Source organism: Mytilus trossulus, chromosome 2, assembly GCF_036588685.1.
Source record: "Mytilus trossulus isolate FHL-02 chromosome 2, PNRI_Mtr1.1.1.hap1, whole genome shotgun sequence".
Taxonomy (NCBI): Eukaryota; Metazoa; Mollusca; class Bivalvia; order Mytilida; family Mytilidae; genus Mytilus; species Mytilus trossulus.
In genome coordinates this window covers 30,569,946-30,590,694 of record NC_086374.1, presented here as the reverse complement: position 1 = coordinate 30,590,694, position 20,749 = coordinate 30,569,946, and the positions used below count along the sequence as shown (strand labels likewise).

Genomic DNA, 20,749 nt, shown 5'->3' with positions numbered 1-20,749 from the left:
TGAGACAATGTTAAGAACACTTTTCTTATATAAACTGGAAGTTTTCTAGTTAAGATTTTATAAACTTGTGTCTGTCCCTGAATCACCTAGTTTACTATTCCGTCCAACCTTTTCAGAAAGAAAGAAGTTAATCAATTTGATAGTAAGAATAGTTCAATTACACTGCACTTTTTAACAAGTTTTTTCATCAAAGAACTAATAAATATCATCAGTTGACATGAATTCAAATTAAATCCTATTGAACAAATATTTTGCCCAAATGATATTGTGATAGAGTAAAGGTTTTAAGCATGGTCAAAGTATTCAAAAAAACTTATTGCAGTACTAAAAATAAGCATCTGACAGTATGAAAATTTACACATCAGTGCTTTTAGTTCTAGCTTGAATAATGTTACTTGAGAAAATATTTAAATACAAATGTACACACATAAATGCCACTTTATTACCAAATTGCAGATTCTAGTCTAGTATATGTTTATTCTAAGTTATAATCAAGCAGAAAATTTCTAATAAGCACTCATCAAAAATGCAAGGATTATAGTGTCAGCATGTTTTTAAATCTTTAACTGAAGAAAGTCTGTTATTTTCTCTGTTATATGTATGATATTAGGTTGTGGATGCTAGGTGGTTACACAGAAAAATAATTGTTGGACAGTAGAAAGAAATGTATTTATTTTTCTTAAATTGGATTTGTGATTCTTCCTATTATTAGGAGGACTAATAAATAATTAGTTTTGTCTTTTGAATGATTAGAGGAATTATGTATGTTGAAAAAGACACACAAGTCTGTGCAATACAATAAATCAAAAATGTATGACGATGATTTTGTCAGTGATCTATTGCTCAGTAGACTTTTTTATTGAAAGATAAAACTTTTGATATTTTCAACTAAAATTATATTTATATTTTTAAGTTTAATAATTTTATATAATTTTATTCATTATGCAAAGCATAATAACCCTCATTTACTTTAGAGGAAAATACGTTGTGGTATTAGACAAATGCATTGATGCCTGTGTAGAAATTTATAAGATTGATGTTTTAGTACACAGAGTGGCTCAATATACAAACATAATTAAATTATGTCTTTTTTTATAGTTTTTTAACTTTGACCCAAACTTTTCGAAACTTAATATTGCTGTTAGCCTGTTACACTGTTAAAGATTATGATAGTTTTACAGAAGTTGTGTATTTGCATCATAGAATGATGAATAATGTCTTTGATCTATAAAAAAAGCAGAAATTATAACCTTTAACACATTTTCTACATTGATCTATTCAAATACATGGGTCACTAACACGTAGCATAGAATTAATGTTGTATGATTTGATCAGAAATGCTTTAATTAATAGTTTACCCTATATTCCTTATGGCTCACAAACACTTTAATGGCTGTGATAAAAGTACCCTTGTTGCACATGTGTATTTTTTTGTTATGTTTTGAAGAGCATATAACTTGTATGTTAAAATTCATTTATTTTCATAGGGGTTATTGCTTGTTTTGTTATTTATTAAGTGCGTATTTGCATGGTTTTCAATGCTATATTATTATTATACTATGTGTTGAACAATAAAAATATCCTATTTACTATTACTGCTTGCTTTTATTCGAACGCAAAAATTGATTTTTTTTTTATCGTATATTGGTATGATGTTGACGTCATCGTCCAAAGGCATTTGTTCTTTGCACTCTAACTTGAGTATAAGTAAATAGAAATCTATGAAATTGTAACATAAGGTTTATGACCATGAAAAAAAGGTCAAAATTGATTTTGGGAGTTTTGGTACCAATAGTTTAGGAATAAGGGGCCAAAAAGGGCCCAAATAAGCATTTTTCTTGGTTTTCGCACAATAACTTTAGTATAAGTGAATAGAAATCTATGAAATTTTAACATAAGGTTTATGACCACAAAAGGAAGGTTGGGATTGATTTTTATACGACCGCAAATTTTGAAAAAATTTTCGTCATATATTGCTATCACGTTGGCGTCGTCGTCTGCGTCCGAATACTTTTAGTTTTCGCACTCTACCTTTAGTAAAAGTGAATATAAATCTGTAAAATTTTATCACAAGGTTTATGACCACAAAAGGAAGGTTGGTATTGATTTTGGGAGTTTTGGTCCCAACATTTTAGGAATTAGGGGCCAAAAAGGGCCCAAATAAGCATTTTCTTGGTTTTCGCACTATAACTTTAGCTTAAGTTAATAGAAATCTATGAAATTTTGACACAAGGTTTATGACCACAAAAGAAAAGTTGGGATTGATTTTGGGAGTTTTGGTTTCAATAGTGTAGGAATTAGTGTGTTTCATTATGACGTCACAAGTTGTACTCATATTGATTTTTCACGAAAAAATCAATGAAAATGGGTAAATTTCCATAGATTATTGGACTGGAAACATAGAGCGCATACGCCGACAAGAAAGATCTTTTAAAATAATGTTTGTGAAGACATTGCACATGACTTATTTGAATCTTAAGCTTGTCGACGCCTGCGCTCTATGTTTCCTGGTCCTTCATTTGGTTGAAATCTAGCTGATTTCGTCAAATTTCATTAAAATCCCTTATTTTGACCTTTTTGAGATGTAAAAATCAACGTTTTAGAATTAAACTTTGACAAAAACAGTTCTGTTTAACTTTCTAACATGTCTTTAAGGCAACTTAAAACATTTATTGTCTTATAACTATGAACTTTATAATTGGGGCCAAATATGGCCCTTATCAAACTTACTCCTTTGAGTTCTCTTTCTTTGTCCAGAATGGTTGTTGAATCACCTTAACCCAATGCTTTATGAAATATTCTTTGAAAATTGGAGTTTTCTTTCTTTGTCCAGAATAGTAGTTGAATCAACTTAAGTCATTACTTTATACAATATGCAATGCAATATTCACTTATTCACTTTTACTACCAACTAATAAATTAAAACAATCTTTACCATTCAGTGATTACAAGCACTTTTTTACATTTTAATATTTTATGATGTATTTAAATGAGTAGTTATTGTTGCAAACTCCATTAGAAATTTGAATTGAGATCAGTTTTGGATTAAGGGAAAGGGGGATGTGAAAAAAATTGGGGGGGTTAAATTTTTCTCATTTCAGATTTCAGAAATAATAAAAAAAAAATTAAGTTCATTAAACAAACATTTGTTCTGTGTCAGAAACCTATGCTGTGTCAACTATTTAATCACAATCCAAATTTAGAGCTGAATCCAGCTTGAATGTTGTGTCCATACTTGTCCCAACCGTTCAGGGTTCAACCTCTGCGGTCATATAAAGCTGCGCCCTTCAGAGCATCTGGTTGTCTCTCCTGTGACAAAAGTAGCAATACACAAGACAGATGTATTACTGTTTGGCAGTGACAGCAATGTAAACTATTGGTTTAAAGCTTTGTATTTTAAATGGTTAGAGACTTGGACGCTCCAATCCTTGTATGCAGATATGTTACATGGTTTCTTGAAGTCTCTTCTCATTGATCTCATTTTCATGGTGCAGAGAATCCTTGTGGTTTTTTTTTTGTCCTGTGAATTCCTCACTTATGAGTAAAAGGATAACTATATTTGGTATATGGGTTCATTGCAACACCTACATGTTCAGCAGACAGGAATCACCTGACCTCAACTTCATTTCACGGAACAGTGATCAAGGTTAAACTAATGTGGTTAAAAGGAATAAATGTATGGGGTACATGTCAGTCTGTCAGGTTTCATCTGACCTTGTCCTCATTTTCAAAACGTGTTTGTGTTTTGATCTGTTTTTCAAGAAATATTAGCAATAGATCAACTATATTTTGTGTATGGCACAATTGTAAGTTGGTGTACATGTCTGTTTGGCAGGATTTTTCTAACCTTGATCTCATTTCACGGCTTATTAGTCAATGTAAGGTTTTGTGTTTTGGTCAGTTTTTCAAATACTATTAGCAATAAGTCAGCTGTGTGGTGGACAACAATTTTTAGGTGGGTGTACATGTCTGTATGGCATGATTTATCTTAGGGAGCTACCATTTGATTTTTATGGGGGGGGGGGGGGCTAGGATGAAAAATTTTGTCCTGCATTTTTTTAGTTGTAATCTCTGTCTTGCCTTTTTATTTTTCACTCTATCTGGTCCTGCTTTTTTTTTTTAGTTTATCCTGACTTTTTTTTACATAAATTGTCATCCTGACTTTTTTTTTTTGCAAGTGTCTCATCCTGACTTTTTTTTTTACTCAAAACACCTGTCCTGCCTATTTTTTTCAAATTTCATCCCTCCCATAAAAATCAAATGGTAGCTCCCTTACTTCACCGGATTTTCATGAATTATTAGTTTTTCGTATTTTTAAGTTTAGCAGATACCATACGCAACAGGTCAACTATATTTTCTGGTATGGAATGATTGTCAGGGGTACATGTCTGCCTGGACTGGTTCATTTGACCATGGCCTCATTTTCATAAAAAAAAAATGATTATGTTGAGTTTATATGATACTTGTGTAACGTGTAACCGGACGATCAATGGATCCGTATCTGAATAAATCAGGATTTCAAGTGTTCATCCTAAATTTGCACCACAACAAGTTGTCCTATTTAAAACATTTAACACACCCTTAAATGAATTCACAATGTCAAATATATAAGCTACACAATGCACATAAACTAAATTACAAGGTGAAGTTCCTCATTCACTTTGTATAAACACAATGCCTTATTATAGAATATATACACACAATGTCACTATGCAATCACTTTGCAACATGTATTAAGCCTGAGTATTCACAATGTGACTAATATATCACTATGCAACATGCATCAGACACTTTATTACACAATGTCACCAACGGATTACTATGCAACATGCATCAATTTATATCACACAAAACGTATAAACACATTATCACATATATACAACATCTATTAACAATATCCACCAATTTGTAATATCACCTTTGAATATTCAATAAACCACTATAACACAGCGACACAAAAACACTTGCACAATGCTTCAATGCACAAGGAATGTATATGAACACAGCTCAACTCACACACTAATTATCACTATGAATCCGAACGAAATGAATATATTCCAAACTGGTAAGATTTAAACACAGTGCACTTTCACTTAAACACTTCCACAATATAACAACTTGCAACACCAGCAAGATTTCACAATGTATTCTCACTAATACACGTCACAATGTAACAACTTGCAACACAAGCAAGTATACACCTTGTACTTTCACTGTACAATAACTTATTATATAAGTTCACTTTATAACACAATCACTATTCGAAATATTCACATATAAATCCAAACACTATAATTTATATCCTTTGAATCACTAAAGCCACTCTACTTACCAGTTGGAATATTTAATCCTAGTTAACTGTTCAATGGTCCACATAAAACTGACGAAGTTTCTCTGTCTTGAGCTGCCTTATATACTACGATATGGAACGGTCCATTATACGTGAAGGGGTGAAAATCAAGACTATACCAAAATTAGGGGTGTTTTAAGTAATAGATGGTGCTCCAACTATGGAGAAACTTGTATACATATAGAAACACAATTAACAGGGAAAGACAACTGGAGTTTCACATCAAAATAAATATACTATGACCGATTTTCGTTACACTACCCACGCCTCAAAAATCATGCGTCCTCGCATGATTCCTTGAATATATCTGACATGCTGATAAATCATCTATCAAAGTGGCCATTTTTCATACCCAAACTCCTACCATAGTGCAGTCACTATTTCCATTGGACATACCTGCTGACCACAACGTCAGCCTACCATTTTGTCCATCAGGTCTTAACTGATGACATCACAAGGCACAACCCGTAGAAACAAAGTCTACCTATGTCCTAATTCCTGTCAGCCATATCAAAACACATTAAACTTTCTTTTTATGAACAAACACTATTCACAGTATATTTCTCCTTTTGTCCGAATAAAACTTTTCAAAACTTTTCACTTCAAATTATCCCTTTTTCCATACATTAACCACTTTTCTATTTACGTCTGCAATTTTGAGTGTCACTGCCAAAGAATGAATTTAAAAGGTCCCTAACAAATTTTGCCTCTGCAGCGGCCCCAAGGAGCCTACTCTTAACGAAATCTGCAGGAGGGGTCTTTTACATGCACAGGACGTGACATGTTCCTGTACATGGGGCCTCGGATTTAACGTCCCCATCCGACGGACTCACAATAATAAAAACACCAAGAAGAAAACATGGCAGAATGGTATGATTTATTTCAGTCATTTATTTTGACTGAATAAAAATAAACACAATGTAGCAACACAATCATATAATAATCAAAGTCAAATTAAACTATAAAATCATGAAATCACAAATTCTTCATTATTCACTTAGGAACCTTCTTTTCAACAACTTTCACTTGTTTGCCATCTTTCAGATACTTTGTAATTGTCTTGACGTACACAGTCTTCATATCATCTACATTACAAGTACACTGACATCTGTGAGGTATTGTATTTGATCCCAGAGTCGCTGTATTAATACTGGTTATACCAGGCATTGTCTTGACAAGTTTTGTTTTTAGATCCTGTACTGTAGTTGTTTTCCTTTTCTTTGGTGCAATTATAGGCATAGGATCTGTTTTCTTCCTGAAAATTCTTCCCATGTTCACACTCTCATCTATTTCGTCCACAGGCTTCTTTGGCTGACTAACAATAACTTCACTTGGTTTATCAACAAGTTCTAGATCATCATCATCCTCATCACTGGAGATATCGTCATAATCTGTAAACAGACTCTTTGAGTTGTCCAACTTTACAGTATCTACAAAATTTTCTCCTTCTTCTGGTTCTGTAGTTATTTTTGTTTTATGTGTGTCCATTGTTTGAGTTGATGACTCACTTTCACTTACAGGTTTGTTGTTGTTTTCATCTTTACTTTTATCTTCAGATACAATCTCACTCTCAGTGTCCTCAGAATCATCCTTATTATCTGTACTGCAATGAATCTTCTTAAAGTGCCTGGTGAGATTAGCTCTCTTGTTTGTGTTGTATGAACATAACTCACAGAACAGCCGTGAATCTGTACATTCAATCAAATGGCGGTTTCGGTCTTCTTTATTTCCAAATTCAATTGGGCAGAATGGGCATTGAAACTTTTCTTCCAAGGCTGGTGTAAACACCACCTTCCTTGGTGTTTTCTTGGTATTTGGCATGATGTCCTTCTGAAAATACAGCAATAAGAACACACTATTAATCTTTAGAATAAACTATAAAACAATACCAACTATATACACAATTTTATAGACATCATGAAGACTAACTTTATATATATATATATATACACTTAAGATACTTATGAACGCCTAATCAACACAGTAATCTTTCATCCATACAGGTTTAAAACGCCTTCTCTTTTCAGGCTCATGACTACTTTCTTCCAAACACTTTGTTCCTAAGTCACTTGTCACAATCTCTTCTTCATTTTGCATGTTTCCCCAACCTTCCGTACTACACACATCATTAACTGTTTCTTGTTCCCGACCGTTCTCATTTTCTATTGCCTCGTCTCGGAGCCTTTGCATATTCTTCTTGCGGATTCTATCAACATGAATAACCTGCTCCTTTCCTCTATAAGCACAGTTTACTCTGTATGTAACTTCTGTACACCGATCTATTATCTTAAATGGACCTCTCCAGAATGAAGTAAACTTCGGTGATCGTCCACTTTTTCTCACAGGAAAATAAACATACACTTCGTCATCCTTTTCAAACTTTTGCCATGACAGCTTTAAGTCGTGATACCTCTTTTGTCTACGCATTGCTGTCTCTGTATTCCTTCGTACTATTGAATGAGCACTTTCCATCTTTTCTTTCATTTTCCAAGCCCACTTATTGGTTGGTACTTCTTTTTGTGCCTGTGGCATCTCGTACATAATGTCAAGTGGAGTTGAAACTTCTCTACCAAACATCAAGTAGTTTGGCGTATAACCTGTTGTCTCATGTTCTGCACTGCGATATGCCATCATGACATAAGGTAGATATTCGTCCCAGTCATCATGATTGTCGTTTACATATGCACTTAACATTTTCGCAAGTGTACCATTGAATTTCTCCACCATCCCGTCGGATTGGGGGTGATACGGGGTTGTTCTTGTTTTCTTTATGTTTAAAACTCTGCACATTTCATGAAACAAGTTGCTCTCGTACTGTCGTCCCTGATCGGAATGAATGTATGCTGGCATTCCAAACCTTGTTATTACTTCTTCAACTATCAGTTTTACTACCGTTTCAGCCTCCATATTTGGCATCGGAAAACTCTCTGTCCATTTTGAGAAATAGTCTGACACAACGAGGATATACTTGTTTCCATTCTTTGTTTCCGGTAATTCTCCAAGTATGTCTGTTGCTATTCTCTCCATTGGGAAACTGCTTTGAACTATTCCCATTGGTGCCCTTTTTGTTGGAATTGGTCGTTTCTTTCTAGAGCAAATATCACAACCCCTGATGTACAATCTTACATCTGATTGTAATCCAGGCCAGTAAAAGGTAAGTCGTATTTTTTCTAATGTTTTTCTTGTACCCAAATGTCCTGATGTTTTATCATCATGACATCGCTGAAGAACATTACGTCGTTCTGTAAACGGTAGAACTACTTGCCGTCGATTTTTCTCTTTTTCACTCTCATAATTCCGGATTAGAATTTCGTCTTCTAGTTGCAGATTCTCCCACTGAGACCACAAGCTTCGAACAACAAAACCCTTACCCGATACTTCACTAAACATGGGACGTCTTTGATTTCGTAAACAATTCTTTATGTAAAGCAGATCTTTGTCATTGTTTTGTAATTCTTCGAGATGGGATTGATCATCCTTATATTCGTCTGAGGTGTCCGTTAAAACGCAGACACTCGCTTCCGTTTTCTTATGTGTTTCGTCCCAGTTGGAAAAATAACCACACTGTTTACAGGGTATTCGACTTAGAGCATCGGCATTTCTATGTTGAACACCTGGACGATGTACTATTTGTATTTCATACTCACTAAGGACCTCTAACCAGCGAGCTAACTGACCCTCTGGATTTTTGAACTGCATAAGCCAGCGTAAGGAGCCATGATCAGTCCTAACTACGAATCTCCTCCCGTAAAGATAGTGTTTATAATGTTTTACAAAGTTTACAACTGCTAGGAGTTCTTTTCTTGTTACACAGTAACGTCTTTCAGCCTTGCTTAATGTTCGGCTAGCATAACCTATCACAACTTCAGATCCTTGATCATTGAGTTGTGATAAAACGGCACCAATTGATTCATTACTGGCGTCTGTATCTAAAATAAAATCTTTTGTGAATTCAGGATGTGCCAGAATCGGGGCTTTTATCAAGTGGTTTTTCAAAATGTCAAAAGATTCCTGGCATTTAACACTCCATATATAGGGCTTTCCTTTTTCTGTAAGAACGTGTAAGCACCTGGCTATACTTGCAAAGTTTTGTATATACCGTCTATAATAACTGCAAAGTCCCAAAAACGAACGTATTTCAGTCACATTGCTTGGGATTGGCCAGTTTTTCACAACGTCAATTTTCGAAGGATCTGTGGCAATCCCCTTTTCTGATATTACATGTCCCAAAAATAATACCTCTTTTGCACACAGAGAACATTTCTTTGCTTTAAGCTTAAGACCAGCTGAACCTAGCCTTTCAAATACTCGATCAAGATTAACTAACATGTCACTAAATGTTTTTCCAGCTACAATTACATCGTCTAAGTAAATTAAACAAATGTCCCATTGCAACCCTGCTAGAACTGTTTCCATTAATCTTTCAAATGTACTGGGTGCACAGCATAGACCAAAGGGCATAACTTTGAATTGAAACAAGCCTCGTCTTGTAGCGAAAGCTGTTTTGTAACTATCATCAGGGTGCATTTCCACTTGCCAGTAGCCTGAACATAAGTCCAGCGTTGAGAACCAGGCACTGCCGGCAAGTTGTTCCAGGGAATCGTCAATACGAGGGAGAGGATATCCATCTTTTACCGTAACCTTATTCAATCTCCGATAATCAACACAAAAGCGATAAGATCCGTCCTTTTTCTTTACTAAAACAACACCTGATGCCCAAGGACTATTAGATGGTTCAATAACTCCTTTTTTTAGCATATCATCAATGTTCTTATCAACTTCCTGGCGTAAATGCACTGGAGCGCGCCTAGGAGGTTCTTTAACTGGTTGTGCATTCCCAGTATTGATTCTATGTTTTACAAGATTAGTGTGGCCTAACTCCTTATCAGATTCAGCAAATAAACCTTCATATTTGCTGATAAGTACTTTTAACTGATCACTTTGTTGTTCGTCTAGATTTTCACAAGCCTTCTCATATAAAGCCTTCAGATCCGAGCGAAGTTCAAATGATTGCTTGTTTTTCAAATCCGACTGGGTGTTTTCACAAACAGATTCAATCTTATGTACTTGTCCAATTGTTGAACCCTGGTACACAACCTGCGAGTCTTGCTTCATATTCAGTAACCTAACAGGAACACATTCATTAACTTTTACTAAAGTTCTAGCTATCAAGGGCCCATCGTTTTTCGCACTGTTTTCCGGTGGTTCAATAACACCCTCAAAACTATTCAAATTATATCCCCCAGGAAAACATACCTTTCCGTTTACCACCAATTCTGAGGATGGGGGAATACTAACTGTTTCTGATGACACAACCCGATAGCAACCTAAGGGTCCCTCAAATATTAATTGTATCTCAGATTCTCCTAGAAAAAGCCTTTCAGACACAACGTCCAATACGCATTTGTTTGCCTTAAGAAAATCTAGTCCAAGTATTCCTTCGGCTTTGATATCCGCTACAAGTGCTTCAAACTTGAATGTCTCCTTTCCAATTAGAATACTAAAATATCCTTTACCGTACAATGTCAAAAGTCCACCATTGGCTGATGTTATATTTTGGGATGTTTCATAAAGTTCAACCTTACAATGCTTTGGCAAACTTTCATAAAATTTAAAGGATACAATAGACAACGTTGCTCCTGTATCAACAAGAAATTAACAAGATCGTTTGTTTAAAATTGTATCAACATACATACCGGCGTCTTCAATGATTGAGACCCTTGATTTAGCATTATGATTTTGACCTCTGTTTGTATGTAATCTTCTTGTTGTATCCCTTCGCGACGGACTTCGACATTCCGCTTGAAAGTGTCCTAGTTTACCACAATTGAAACACTCTTTATTTCGTTTATAGTTTGTTACCCCTCTCTTATTGTCAAAACTGTTACCTGAACTTTTCATTTTTTCTAATTCACTTTGTAAGGTTTTTATCATTCCCTCCATTGTTTTCATTGACATCTCTATTTTTTCCATAGCACCCGTGTGTGCTCGAGAATTGATATCAGTAGAATCAATGTTTTCACTTTGATTTGTAGACCGCAAATGACCACGATTCACTCGGTTGCTACTTTCAGCTTGGTTAAAGGCTTCTAATTCTACTGCTAAGCGAATAGCTTCATCTAAATTAATGGGCCGTGATTGCTTTATTTTCAATCGCATTTCTGAATCAAACAATCCATCAATAAATTGATCTTTTGCCAATGTATCGCGCACTTCACGCGGAGCTGTTGGGTATGCAAGGTTAGAGAGCCTCCTTACTGCTTGTCCCATTTCAGGCAAAGTTTCAGATGCCTTTTGTTTCCGTTCACGAAACTGAACTCTGTACAGCTCTGTTTGACTAGTCGGAGCAAAACGTTCCTCAAGTGCATTTACAAGTGTCACAAAATTACTTCGCACATCTGTGGGTAGATCGCCTAATACTGCTTGCGCTTGGCCTCGAAGTGAAACTGCTAGATAAAGACCCTTCTGATTTTCGGTCCAATTATTAACTAATGCAACCATATCAAAATGAGACTTGTAGTCTATCCATGAACTTATCCCGTCGTATGTTGCCGGTTTGCACTTAACACCTTGATTGTGGGGTTCACTATTTCGACACTGTTTGTCGATATCTGTTATCTCATTTTTAGTATTTACATTACGTTCACGCTTTTCGGCACAACTATTGTCACTTTTTAAAATTTGTTTATTTGCACTCAGAGGCAAAGTATCTTTTTCAGAAAAACTATCACTTTTACTCGGTAGACTTTCAACAAAACGTACTTTCGGTTTTTCAGTCCTAAACACTACCGTATCTCTTGTTAAAACATTCTCCTCACTACTCATATCAACACCACTTACTACTCCTGAATCTTTTTCACTTTGCGTAATAGTAGATTTAATCTTATCACTCTTGGGCGTTGAATGCAGAAAACTATGTTTCAAACTGCTTTCTAATCTTTCAATAACATTGTTTAATTGTCCCATATCTGTATCAAATTGATTTTGTGCCATTTTATATTATTGAACAGTACTCACCTTATGCAGTTTTCTTCAACTTTAATTTGTATAATACTTCTTGTAACTCTATCTCTACTTTAACTACAAAAAGAACAATAACACTTATCTATAAAATATTCACAACTGGATCAATCAATATATATGTATTTACATTAACGATTTAGACACATGAAATCCCACCGCTTGCCACCAAATTTGTAACGTGTAACCGGACGATCAATGGATCCGTATCTGAATAAATCAGGATTTCAAGTGTTCATCCTAAATTTGCACCACAACAAGTTGTCCTATTTAAAACATTTAACACACCCTTAAATGAATTCACAATGTCAAATATATAAGCTACACAATGCACATAAACTAAATTACAAGGTGAAGTTCCTCATTCACTTTGTATAAACACAATGCCTTATTATAGAATATATACACACAATGTCACTATGCAATCACTTTGCAACATGTATTAAGCCTGAGTATTCACAATGTGACTAATATATCACTATGCAACATGCATCAGACACTTTATTACACAATGTCACCAACGGATTACTATGCAACATGCATCAATTTATATCACACAAAACGTATAAACACATTATCACATATATACAACATCTATTAACAATATCCACCAATTTGTAATATCACCTTTGAATATTCAATAAACCACTATAACACAGCGACACAAAAACACTTGCACAATGCTTCAATGCACAAGGAATGTATATGAACACAGCTCAACTCACACACTAATTATCACTATGAATCCGAACGAAATGAATATATTCCAAACTGGTAAGATTTAAACACAGTGCACTTTCACTTAAACACTTCCACAATATAACAACTTGCAACACCAGCAAGATTTCACAATGTATTCTCACTAATACACGTCACAATGTAACAACTTGCAACACAAGCAAGTATACACCTTGTACTTTCACTGTACAATAACTTATTATATAAGTTCACTTTATAACACAATCACTATTCGAAATATTCACATATAAATCCAAACACTATAATTTATATCCTTTGAATCACTAAAGCCACTCTACTTACCAGTTGGAATATTTAATCCTAGTTAACTGTTCAATGGTCCACATAAAACTGACGAAGTTTCTCTGTCTTGAGCTGCCTTATATACTACGATATGGAACGGTCCATTATACGTGAAGGGGTGAAAATCAAGACTATACCAAAATTAGGGGTGTTTTAAGTAATAGATGGTGCTCCAACTATGGAGAAACTTGTATACATATAGAAACACAATTAACAGGGAAAGACAACTGGAGTTTCACATCAAAATAAATATACTATGACCGATTTTCGTTACACTTGTAGTAAAACCTTCATGTTACAGACTTTTACCATAAAATCAATGCTTGACATTTCAGCATATGCACTCTTGTATTTTCTTATTGTAGAATAATCTTGTCAATTTATCTGAAGTTTACACTATTTTTTTCAATAGTATTACTAATAAGAGAGGTCTTTTTCTTTGTTTTTCTTTAATAATTGCTTAACAAAATATAAAGCTTTTATAGCACCTACAGAGAACAGAGAATCAATTGTAGGAATGAGAGTAGACACGACACATGACAGTGTAGAAGAGTGGTAATTTTGAATGTTGGTTCATGTGTCTATGACTACGTGTATTGATATCAAGATGTGAACTCAAAGCTAAAAGTGATAAATGTATCTATGAAAAGATGTGTGCAAGGAACAATAAGTTGTTTCTTGTTTCACTCTAGGGATGTGTTCTTTGATGTCTTGAATTGTTATAAAAAGGTAAGACTTTATTAAGGTACATCTTAAGAAGTCTATACTCATCAAATTGCTAAAAAAAAAACTACACTCAAACCAGTGCTAGAGGTTGTCTTAAACTTGCAATGAGGTGAGAATAGTTTGCTCAATGACGAAGGCTTCACTGTCACTTTGTGAAGAAGAACAGTAATAACTGCTGTGCCTTTGCTTTTTGTATGTTTTTAAATAACTGTGGAGCAGATCATTTTTTCACTTCATATTTTTAGGTCACCTGGCTCACTGGGTTAATTGAGCTTTTCTCAACACTACATATATTTTAGGTCACCTGGCTCAATGGGCCAAGTGAGCTTTTCTCACCACTTGGCGTCCGTCGTCTGCTGTCGTCGTCTGCTGTCGTCGTCCCTTAACTTTAACAACAATCTTCCCTGAAACTACAGGGTTAAATTTAACCAAACTTGGCCCCAATAATCATTTGGGTATCTAGTTTGAAAAATGTGTCTTGCCAACAAAAATATACATATGGCTAGAAACACAACAAAGGGGTAAAATACAGTTTAATTTTGAATAATATCTCTGAAATTGAAGCATTTAGAACAAATCTTACGTGGTAAATATTTTCAAAAGGTCAAGATCTATCTGCCCTGAAATTTCCAGAAGAATCAGACAATCTGTTGTTGTGTTGCTGTCCATGAATTAGTAAATTTAAGGAAATTTTGAAGATTTTGCAAACAAATGGAAGTTTTTAACGACCTTGACCTTTTAAAAATCCTGTTGTTGGGTTGCAACCCCTTAATTGGTAATTTTAAGGACATTTTGCAGTTTTGAAATATTATCTTGAATATATTTATAGATAGAGATATAAACTGTAAAAAGCAATTATGTTCAGCAAAGTAAGAAGTCAACAACAAATAAGTCAACATGATCAAAATGGTTAAAACAATTTTCGTAATTTTTGTAATCTTTTAGAAAAACCTTCTTCTCTGAAACTGCTGAGACAAATTCAGCCAAACTTGGCAACAATCATCATTAAGGTATTTAGTTTTTAAAAAAATGTGTCCAAATATACCCAACCTGCCAACCAAAATGACCGAAATGACTCACAATAGAACAAAGGGATAAAACGTAGTTTTTAGCTTAAATCTCTGAAACTAAAGCATAAAGAGCAAATCTAACAGTGGTAAAAATGTTCAATAGGTTTAAGATCTATCTTCCCTGAAATTTCCAGATGAATCAGACAATCTGTTGTTGTGTTGCTGTCCATGAATTAGTAAATTTAAGGAAATTCTGCAGATTTTGCAAACAAATGGAAGTTTTTTAACGGCCTTGACTGGTTATACAGCCCTTGTACGGTCTTTTTTTTTTTGGGGGGGGGGGGAGTGATTATATTGAATATATTTATAGATACAGATATAAACAGCAAAAAGCAATAACGTTAAACAAAGTAAGATTTACAAATAAGTGAGCATGATCAAAATGGTCAAGTGGACCCTTGAAACTACTGAGACAAATTTAAAAAACTTGCCCTGAAATTTTCAGATGAATCAGACAACCTGCTGACGTGTTGCTACCTCTGAGTTTTTAATTTTAAGAAATTTTCCAAGTTGAAGTTTTGAGTTATAATCTTGAATATTATTGTAGATAAGAGATAAACTGAAAAAATCAAAAATGTGCAGCAAAATAAGATCCTCAATAAGTCAATAAGACCAATATTGTCAATCAACTTAAGGAGTTATTGCCCTTTGACGTATTTTTTTAATAAATTGTTTTAAATTTTTTTCATCTTTTAAAAAATCTCTGAAAATTTAAACCAAACATGGCCATTCACTCATTATCTCTGAAACTAAGCAAAAGTATCATTGTTGCATTATTTCATGCATCAACTGTACGCTAAAATATCAGGTAAGCGACACATACTCCCTGGAGCCTCTATTTTTTGGCTGTAGCATTTTCTTCTGTGTCGTTGATGTCTTGGGGTACTAACATGTTGTTGCCTATATAATATCATTGTTTAGAAATTCATAATAGAGCTGCTAGCTTCATTGGGAACGATTTAATCATAGAGATTAAAAATAATACAAATGAAATTTTAAAGAATTGTTAATGAATATGGATTCAGTTTTGGTTTGTTGTCGAGCATGCGACTTCTGTCGCAGAAAGCTCCACATAGGGATAGTGATACGCCGCTTCGGTAGTGTTAGCTAACTTCTTAAAAGCTTTATATTTTAGAGGATGCTTAATTCATACTTTTTATATAGAAGCCTTATGTGACGAGCACTGTCAGTGAAGGTACCAAAGCCGTCACAAAGTACACACGCAGCAAGTAAGCAACGAGAAGTTGCACTACACATTTAGTATATACTAGAGCACACCCGTGATATCGCGGGTCCGTGACTGAATTTAAGTATATAACTATGCGCAAGCCTAATTTTAGTATTAGTATTGTCATCTGATAAAGTCATGCCGATTTTAAGATACACAGTTTTCTCTGCTTTCAAATCTTTCTGTTTGAACCCGTCGAACTGGAACTTATCAATTATTGGTAATATTAATTATTTGGAAACGTGACAAAAGGTCCTGGAATGGGGTATCAACTTATCAATTATTGGTAATATTAATTATTTGGAAACGGGACAAAGAGTCCTGGAATGGGGTATTTTTTAATCAACAGATTTGTCCTTTATTAGTTATAAATAAAGTTGAATTCTTTGATTCGCTGTTTAACGCCATACCCGCTGACAAATTGAAAACTGTACCTATACGCCTTATTTTTTAGTCCAGATTTTTAGTATTCGTATTGTTAACCTCTTAGAAAGTCTTACTGATTAAAATACTACAATAGGTAACAATTTGACAATTTAGTAGTGTCAACCCTGTGATTAAGACCCGTGTATATAGCATATTAATCCTGAATACACCGTTTGGTGGTGCGCCTGTCAGATGCGGAACGTACAGATAAGGTAATAGGTAACAGGTGACTATACTATTGATATCGGTATCGGACTCGACCCGGAACTTCTTAATTATTGGCAATATTAATTACGTGGAAAACAAAAGGACCTGGAGTGATGTAATTTTTAATCTACACCTTTGTACTATATTAGTTGTATATAAAGTTGAATTCTTTGATTCGTCGATATTACGTGATGACGGCTGACAAATTGGACCTCGTCTTTTTAGTATTATAGATGTGCATACTTTGCAAGGTCCTAATGCCTGTCAGACAGTTTCCATTTGTCCTCGACCTCATTTCATGGATCAGTCAACAGGAGGTTTTCGTGGTCAATTCCCTATATCTATATACTATGTTGGGTGTATGGAATGATTGTATGGTGTGCATGTCCAACTTGCAGGTCGGCTTCTGACCTTCGCCTCATTTTCATGGTTCAGAGATCAAAGTTAAGATTTTGCTAAAAGTGTAATCCAAAGGGACAAACGATATCATGGCGAATATCGCCTATATATGAGCCTAAATCCAACTATGACTATTTCTGATGTAACCAGCCTGTCAACACCTAGGCTGTGGGTTCGAGTCACGCACGCGGCCGGTGCATTCGACTCCACTGAATCTTAATTGACCAGGATTGTCAGTTTAAACTTTTTATACCGAATTAAAAGCGATGGTTCTGTCCAGGCGCAAAGCTGACTTCCTCCACCAAAAAATAAATGACTTGCCGCCACAAAATAGCTTATAAGACCGAAACTTGCATTAAGGTTTATGACCCCTTCTGTAGCCATTTTTTTAAGAATTTTTCAAACTCCAATTGTATCAAAATTACAGATATAACGAATAATAGAGATAGGCCGTTTTGTACATACACCAAGGGGAAACTTGATGCAAAGCATTATTATTGACTGTTTCATTTCATTTAATAGAAAAAGAGTACTTTGTGGCAATTAAACCAAAGATTTGATAGAAAATCCACAGCCTTTAATACAGAGATTTTTGTTATAAAATTTGAAACATAGATAACTTACTTGCTTTTCTATGATGTGCTAGTGTTTATTTTTTACAAAAAGTTCAAACCAACCAGTAAATTCCCAAATACCTCGTGCTTGATCACTAAAGTCGAGCGCACCCTAAAAGGTGTACTTGATTTTGTCCATATTTTTATTTGTTTTAACCAATAACTACATCAATAAACTTGTTTTAAGAAAATGAATGCTAGCACTGCAATTTTACCATGCAATAATTCTATATCTATCAGTCATCAAATTGCCAAATATGAGAGTGCAAGGGTAAAGGCTGTGGATTTTCTATAAAATTTCCATATGTTTAACATTGAATCAACACAAAGGTACATAATCCTTAAACACCAATACATGGTTCAGATATTAAAGTTCAGATTTTGCGAAAAGTGTAATCCAAAGGGCCAAACATATGAGTCTAAATCCAACGATGACTATTGCTGATGTCACTAGCCTGTCAACACCGAGGCCGCGAGTGTGGGTTCGAGTCACGCACGCGGCAGGTTCATTCGACCCACTGAATCTTAATTGACCAGAATTGTCAGTTTTTATACCGATTTAAAAGCGGTGGTTCTGACTGTCAAGGCGCAAAGCTGACTTCCTCCACCAAAAAAAATGACTTGCCGCCAAGAAATAGCTTACAAGACCGAAACTTGTATTAAACACCAATATACCAATCAATCTTTAGTACCGCCTCTGTCAACGAATTTCGTTAAAGAAAAACCAGACACAAGTTGGTTCCTTTTTCCTTTTTCCTTTTTCGATATTCAAATTTTGAAAAATATTACAAGTCCAAACTAAATTTTTTTTTGCTTCAAAACTTTTTTTCCTCAAATTTTTTTTTCCTCAAAATTTTTTTTCCTCAAAATTTTTTTTTCCTCAAAATTTTTTTTCCTCAAATTTTTTTTTTTCTCAAATTTTTTTTTTCCTCAAATTTTTTTTCCTCAAAATTTTTTTTTTCTCAAATTTTTTTTTTTCCTCATTTTTTTTCGTTTCCTTATTCGATTTTTATTTCCTTTTTCATATTCATTTCCTTTTTCGGTTTCTATTCCCTGAATCGGATTCTATTTCCTTATTGGGTTTCTATTTCCTTATTCGGTTTCGATTTCCTTATTCGGTTTCTAGTTCCTTATTCGATTTTCATTTCCTTATTCGGTTTCTTTTTCCTTTTTCAATATTCATTTCCTTTTTCGGTTTCTATTTCCTTATTCGGTTTCTATTTCCTTATTGGATTTTCATTTCCTTATTCGATTTCCATTTCCTTATTCGATTTCCATTTCCTTATTCGGTTTCTTTTTCCTTTTTCAATATTCATTTCCTTTTTCGGTTTCTATTTCCTTATTCGGTTTCTATTTCCTTATTCGATTTTCATTTCCTTATTCGATTGCTGTTTCCTTATTCGGTTTCTATTTCCTTATTCGGTTTCTATTTCCTTATTCGGTTTCTATTTCCTTATTCGGTTTCTATTTCCTTATTGGATTTTCATTTCCTTATTCGATTTCCATTTCCTTATTCGATTTCCATTTCCTTATTCGGTTCCTTTTTCCTATTTTGATATTACAAGTCCAAACTAAATTTTTTTTTGCTTCAAAATTTTTCCTCTAATTTTTTTTTTCCTCAAAATTTTTTTCCTTAAATTTTTTTTTTTCTCAAATTTTTTTTTTCCTCAAAATTTTTTTCTCAAATTTTTTTTTCCTCAAAATTTTTTTTCTCAAATTTTTTTTCCTCAAAATTTTTTTTCCTCAAATTTTTTTTCTCAAATTTTTGTTTTCCTCTTTTTTTTTCGTTTCCTTATTCAATTTCTTTGTCCTTATTCGATTTTTATTTCCTTTTTCATATTCATTTCCTTTTTCGGTTTCTATTCCCTGAATCGGATTCTATTTCCTTATTGGGTTTCTATTTCCTTATTCGGTTTCTATTTCCTTATTCGGTTTCTATTTCCTTATTCGGTTTCGATTTAAATTAGGAATCAGAAACCGAATAAGGAAATAGAAACGAAAAAGAAAATGAATATTGAAAAAGGAAAAAGAAACCGAATAAGGAAATGAAAATCGAATAAGGAACTAGAAACCGAATAAGGAAATCGAAACCGAATAAGGAAATAGAAACCCAATAAGGAAATAGAAACCCAATAAGGAAATAGAATCCGATTCAGGGAATAGAAACCGAATAAGGAAATGAAAATCGAATAAGGAACTAGAAACCGAATAAGGAAATGAAAATCGAATAAGGAAAAAGAAATTGAATAAGGAAACGAAAAAAAATGAGGAAAAAAAAAAAATTGAGAAAAAAAATTTGAGGAAAAAAAATTTTGAGGAAAACAAATTTGAGGAAAAAAAAATTTGAGGAAAAAAAAAATTGGAGAAAAAAAAATTTTGAGGAAAAAAAATTTGAGGAAAAAAAAATTTTGAGGAAAAAAAATTTTGAAGCAAAAAAAAAATTTAGTTTGGACTTGTAATATTTTTCAAAATTGAATATCGAAATAGGAAAAAGGAACCGAATAAGGAAATGGAAATCGAATAAGGAAATGGAAATCGAATAAGGAAATGAAAATCCAATAAGGAAATAGAAACCGAATAAGGAAATAGAAACCGAATAAGGAAATAGAAACCGAATAAGGAAATAGAAACCGAATAAGGAAATAGAAACCCAATAAGGAAATAGAAA

The 20,749-nt window shown here is 33.9% G+C and overlaps 1 protein-coding gene across 1 annotated transcript; it reads right to left on the bottom strand.

Annotated features, from left to right (window-relative positions):
* Positions 1-6,298: 6,298 nt before the first annotated feature.
* Positions 6,299-13,679, bottom strand: LOC134705037 (uncharacterized). The gene is made up of 3 exons (XM_063563808.1): positions 13,412-13,679; positions 12,368-12,430; positions 6,299-7,180 (listed from the first exon to the last, which is right to left on the bottom strand). The coding sequence occupies exon 3, from the start codon at positions 7,169-7,171 to the stop codon at positions 6,344-6,346; it is 828 nt and encodes a 275-aa protein (XP_063419878.1). The 5' UTR covers positions 7,172-7,180; positions 12,368-12,430; positions 13,412-13,679; the 3' UTR covers positions 6,299-6,343.
* Between the last annotated feature and the right edge of the window lie 7,070 nt (positions 13,680-20,749).

What these genes read in the sequence shown, in the direction of transcription:
- LOC134705037 (XM_063563808.1), bottom strand. Translation starts at nt 7,171, where the DNA reads ATGCCAAATACCAAGAAAACACCAAGGAAGGTGGTGTTTACACCAGCC.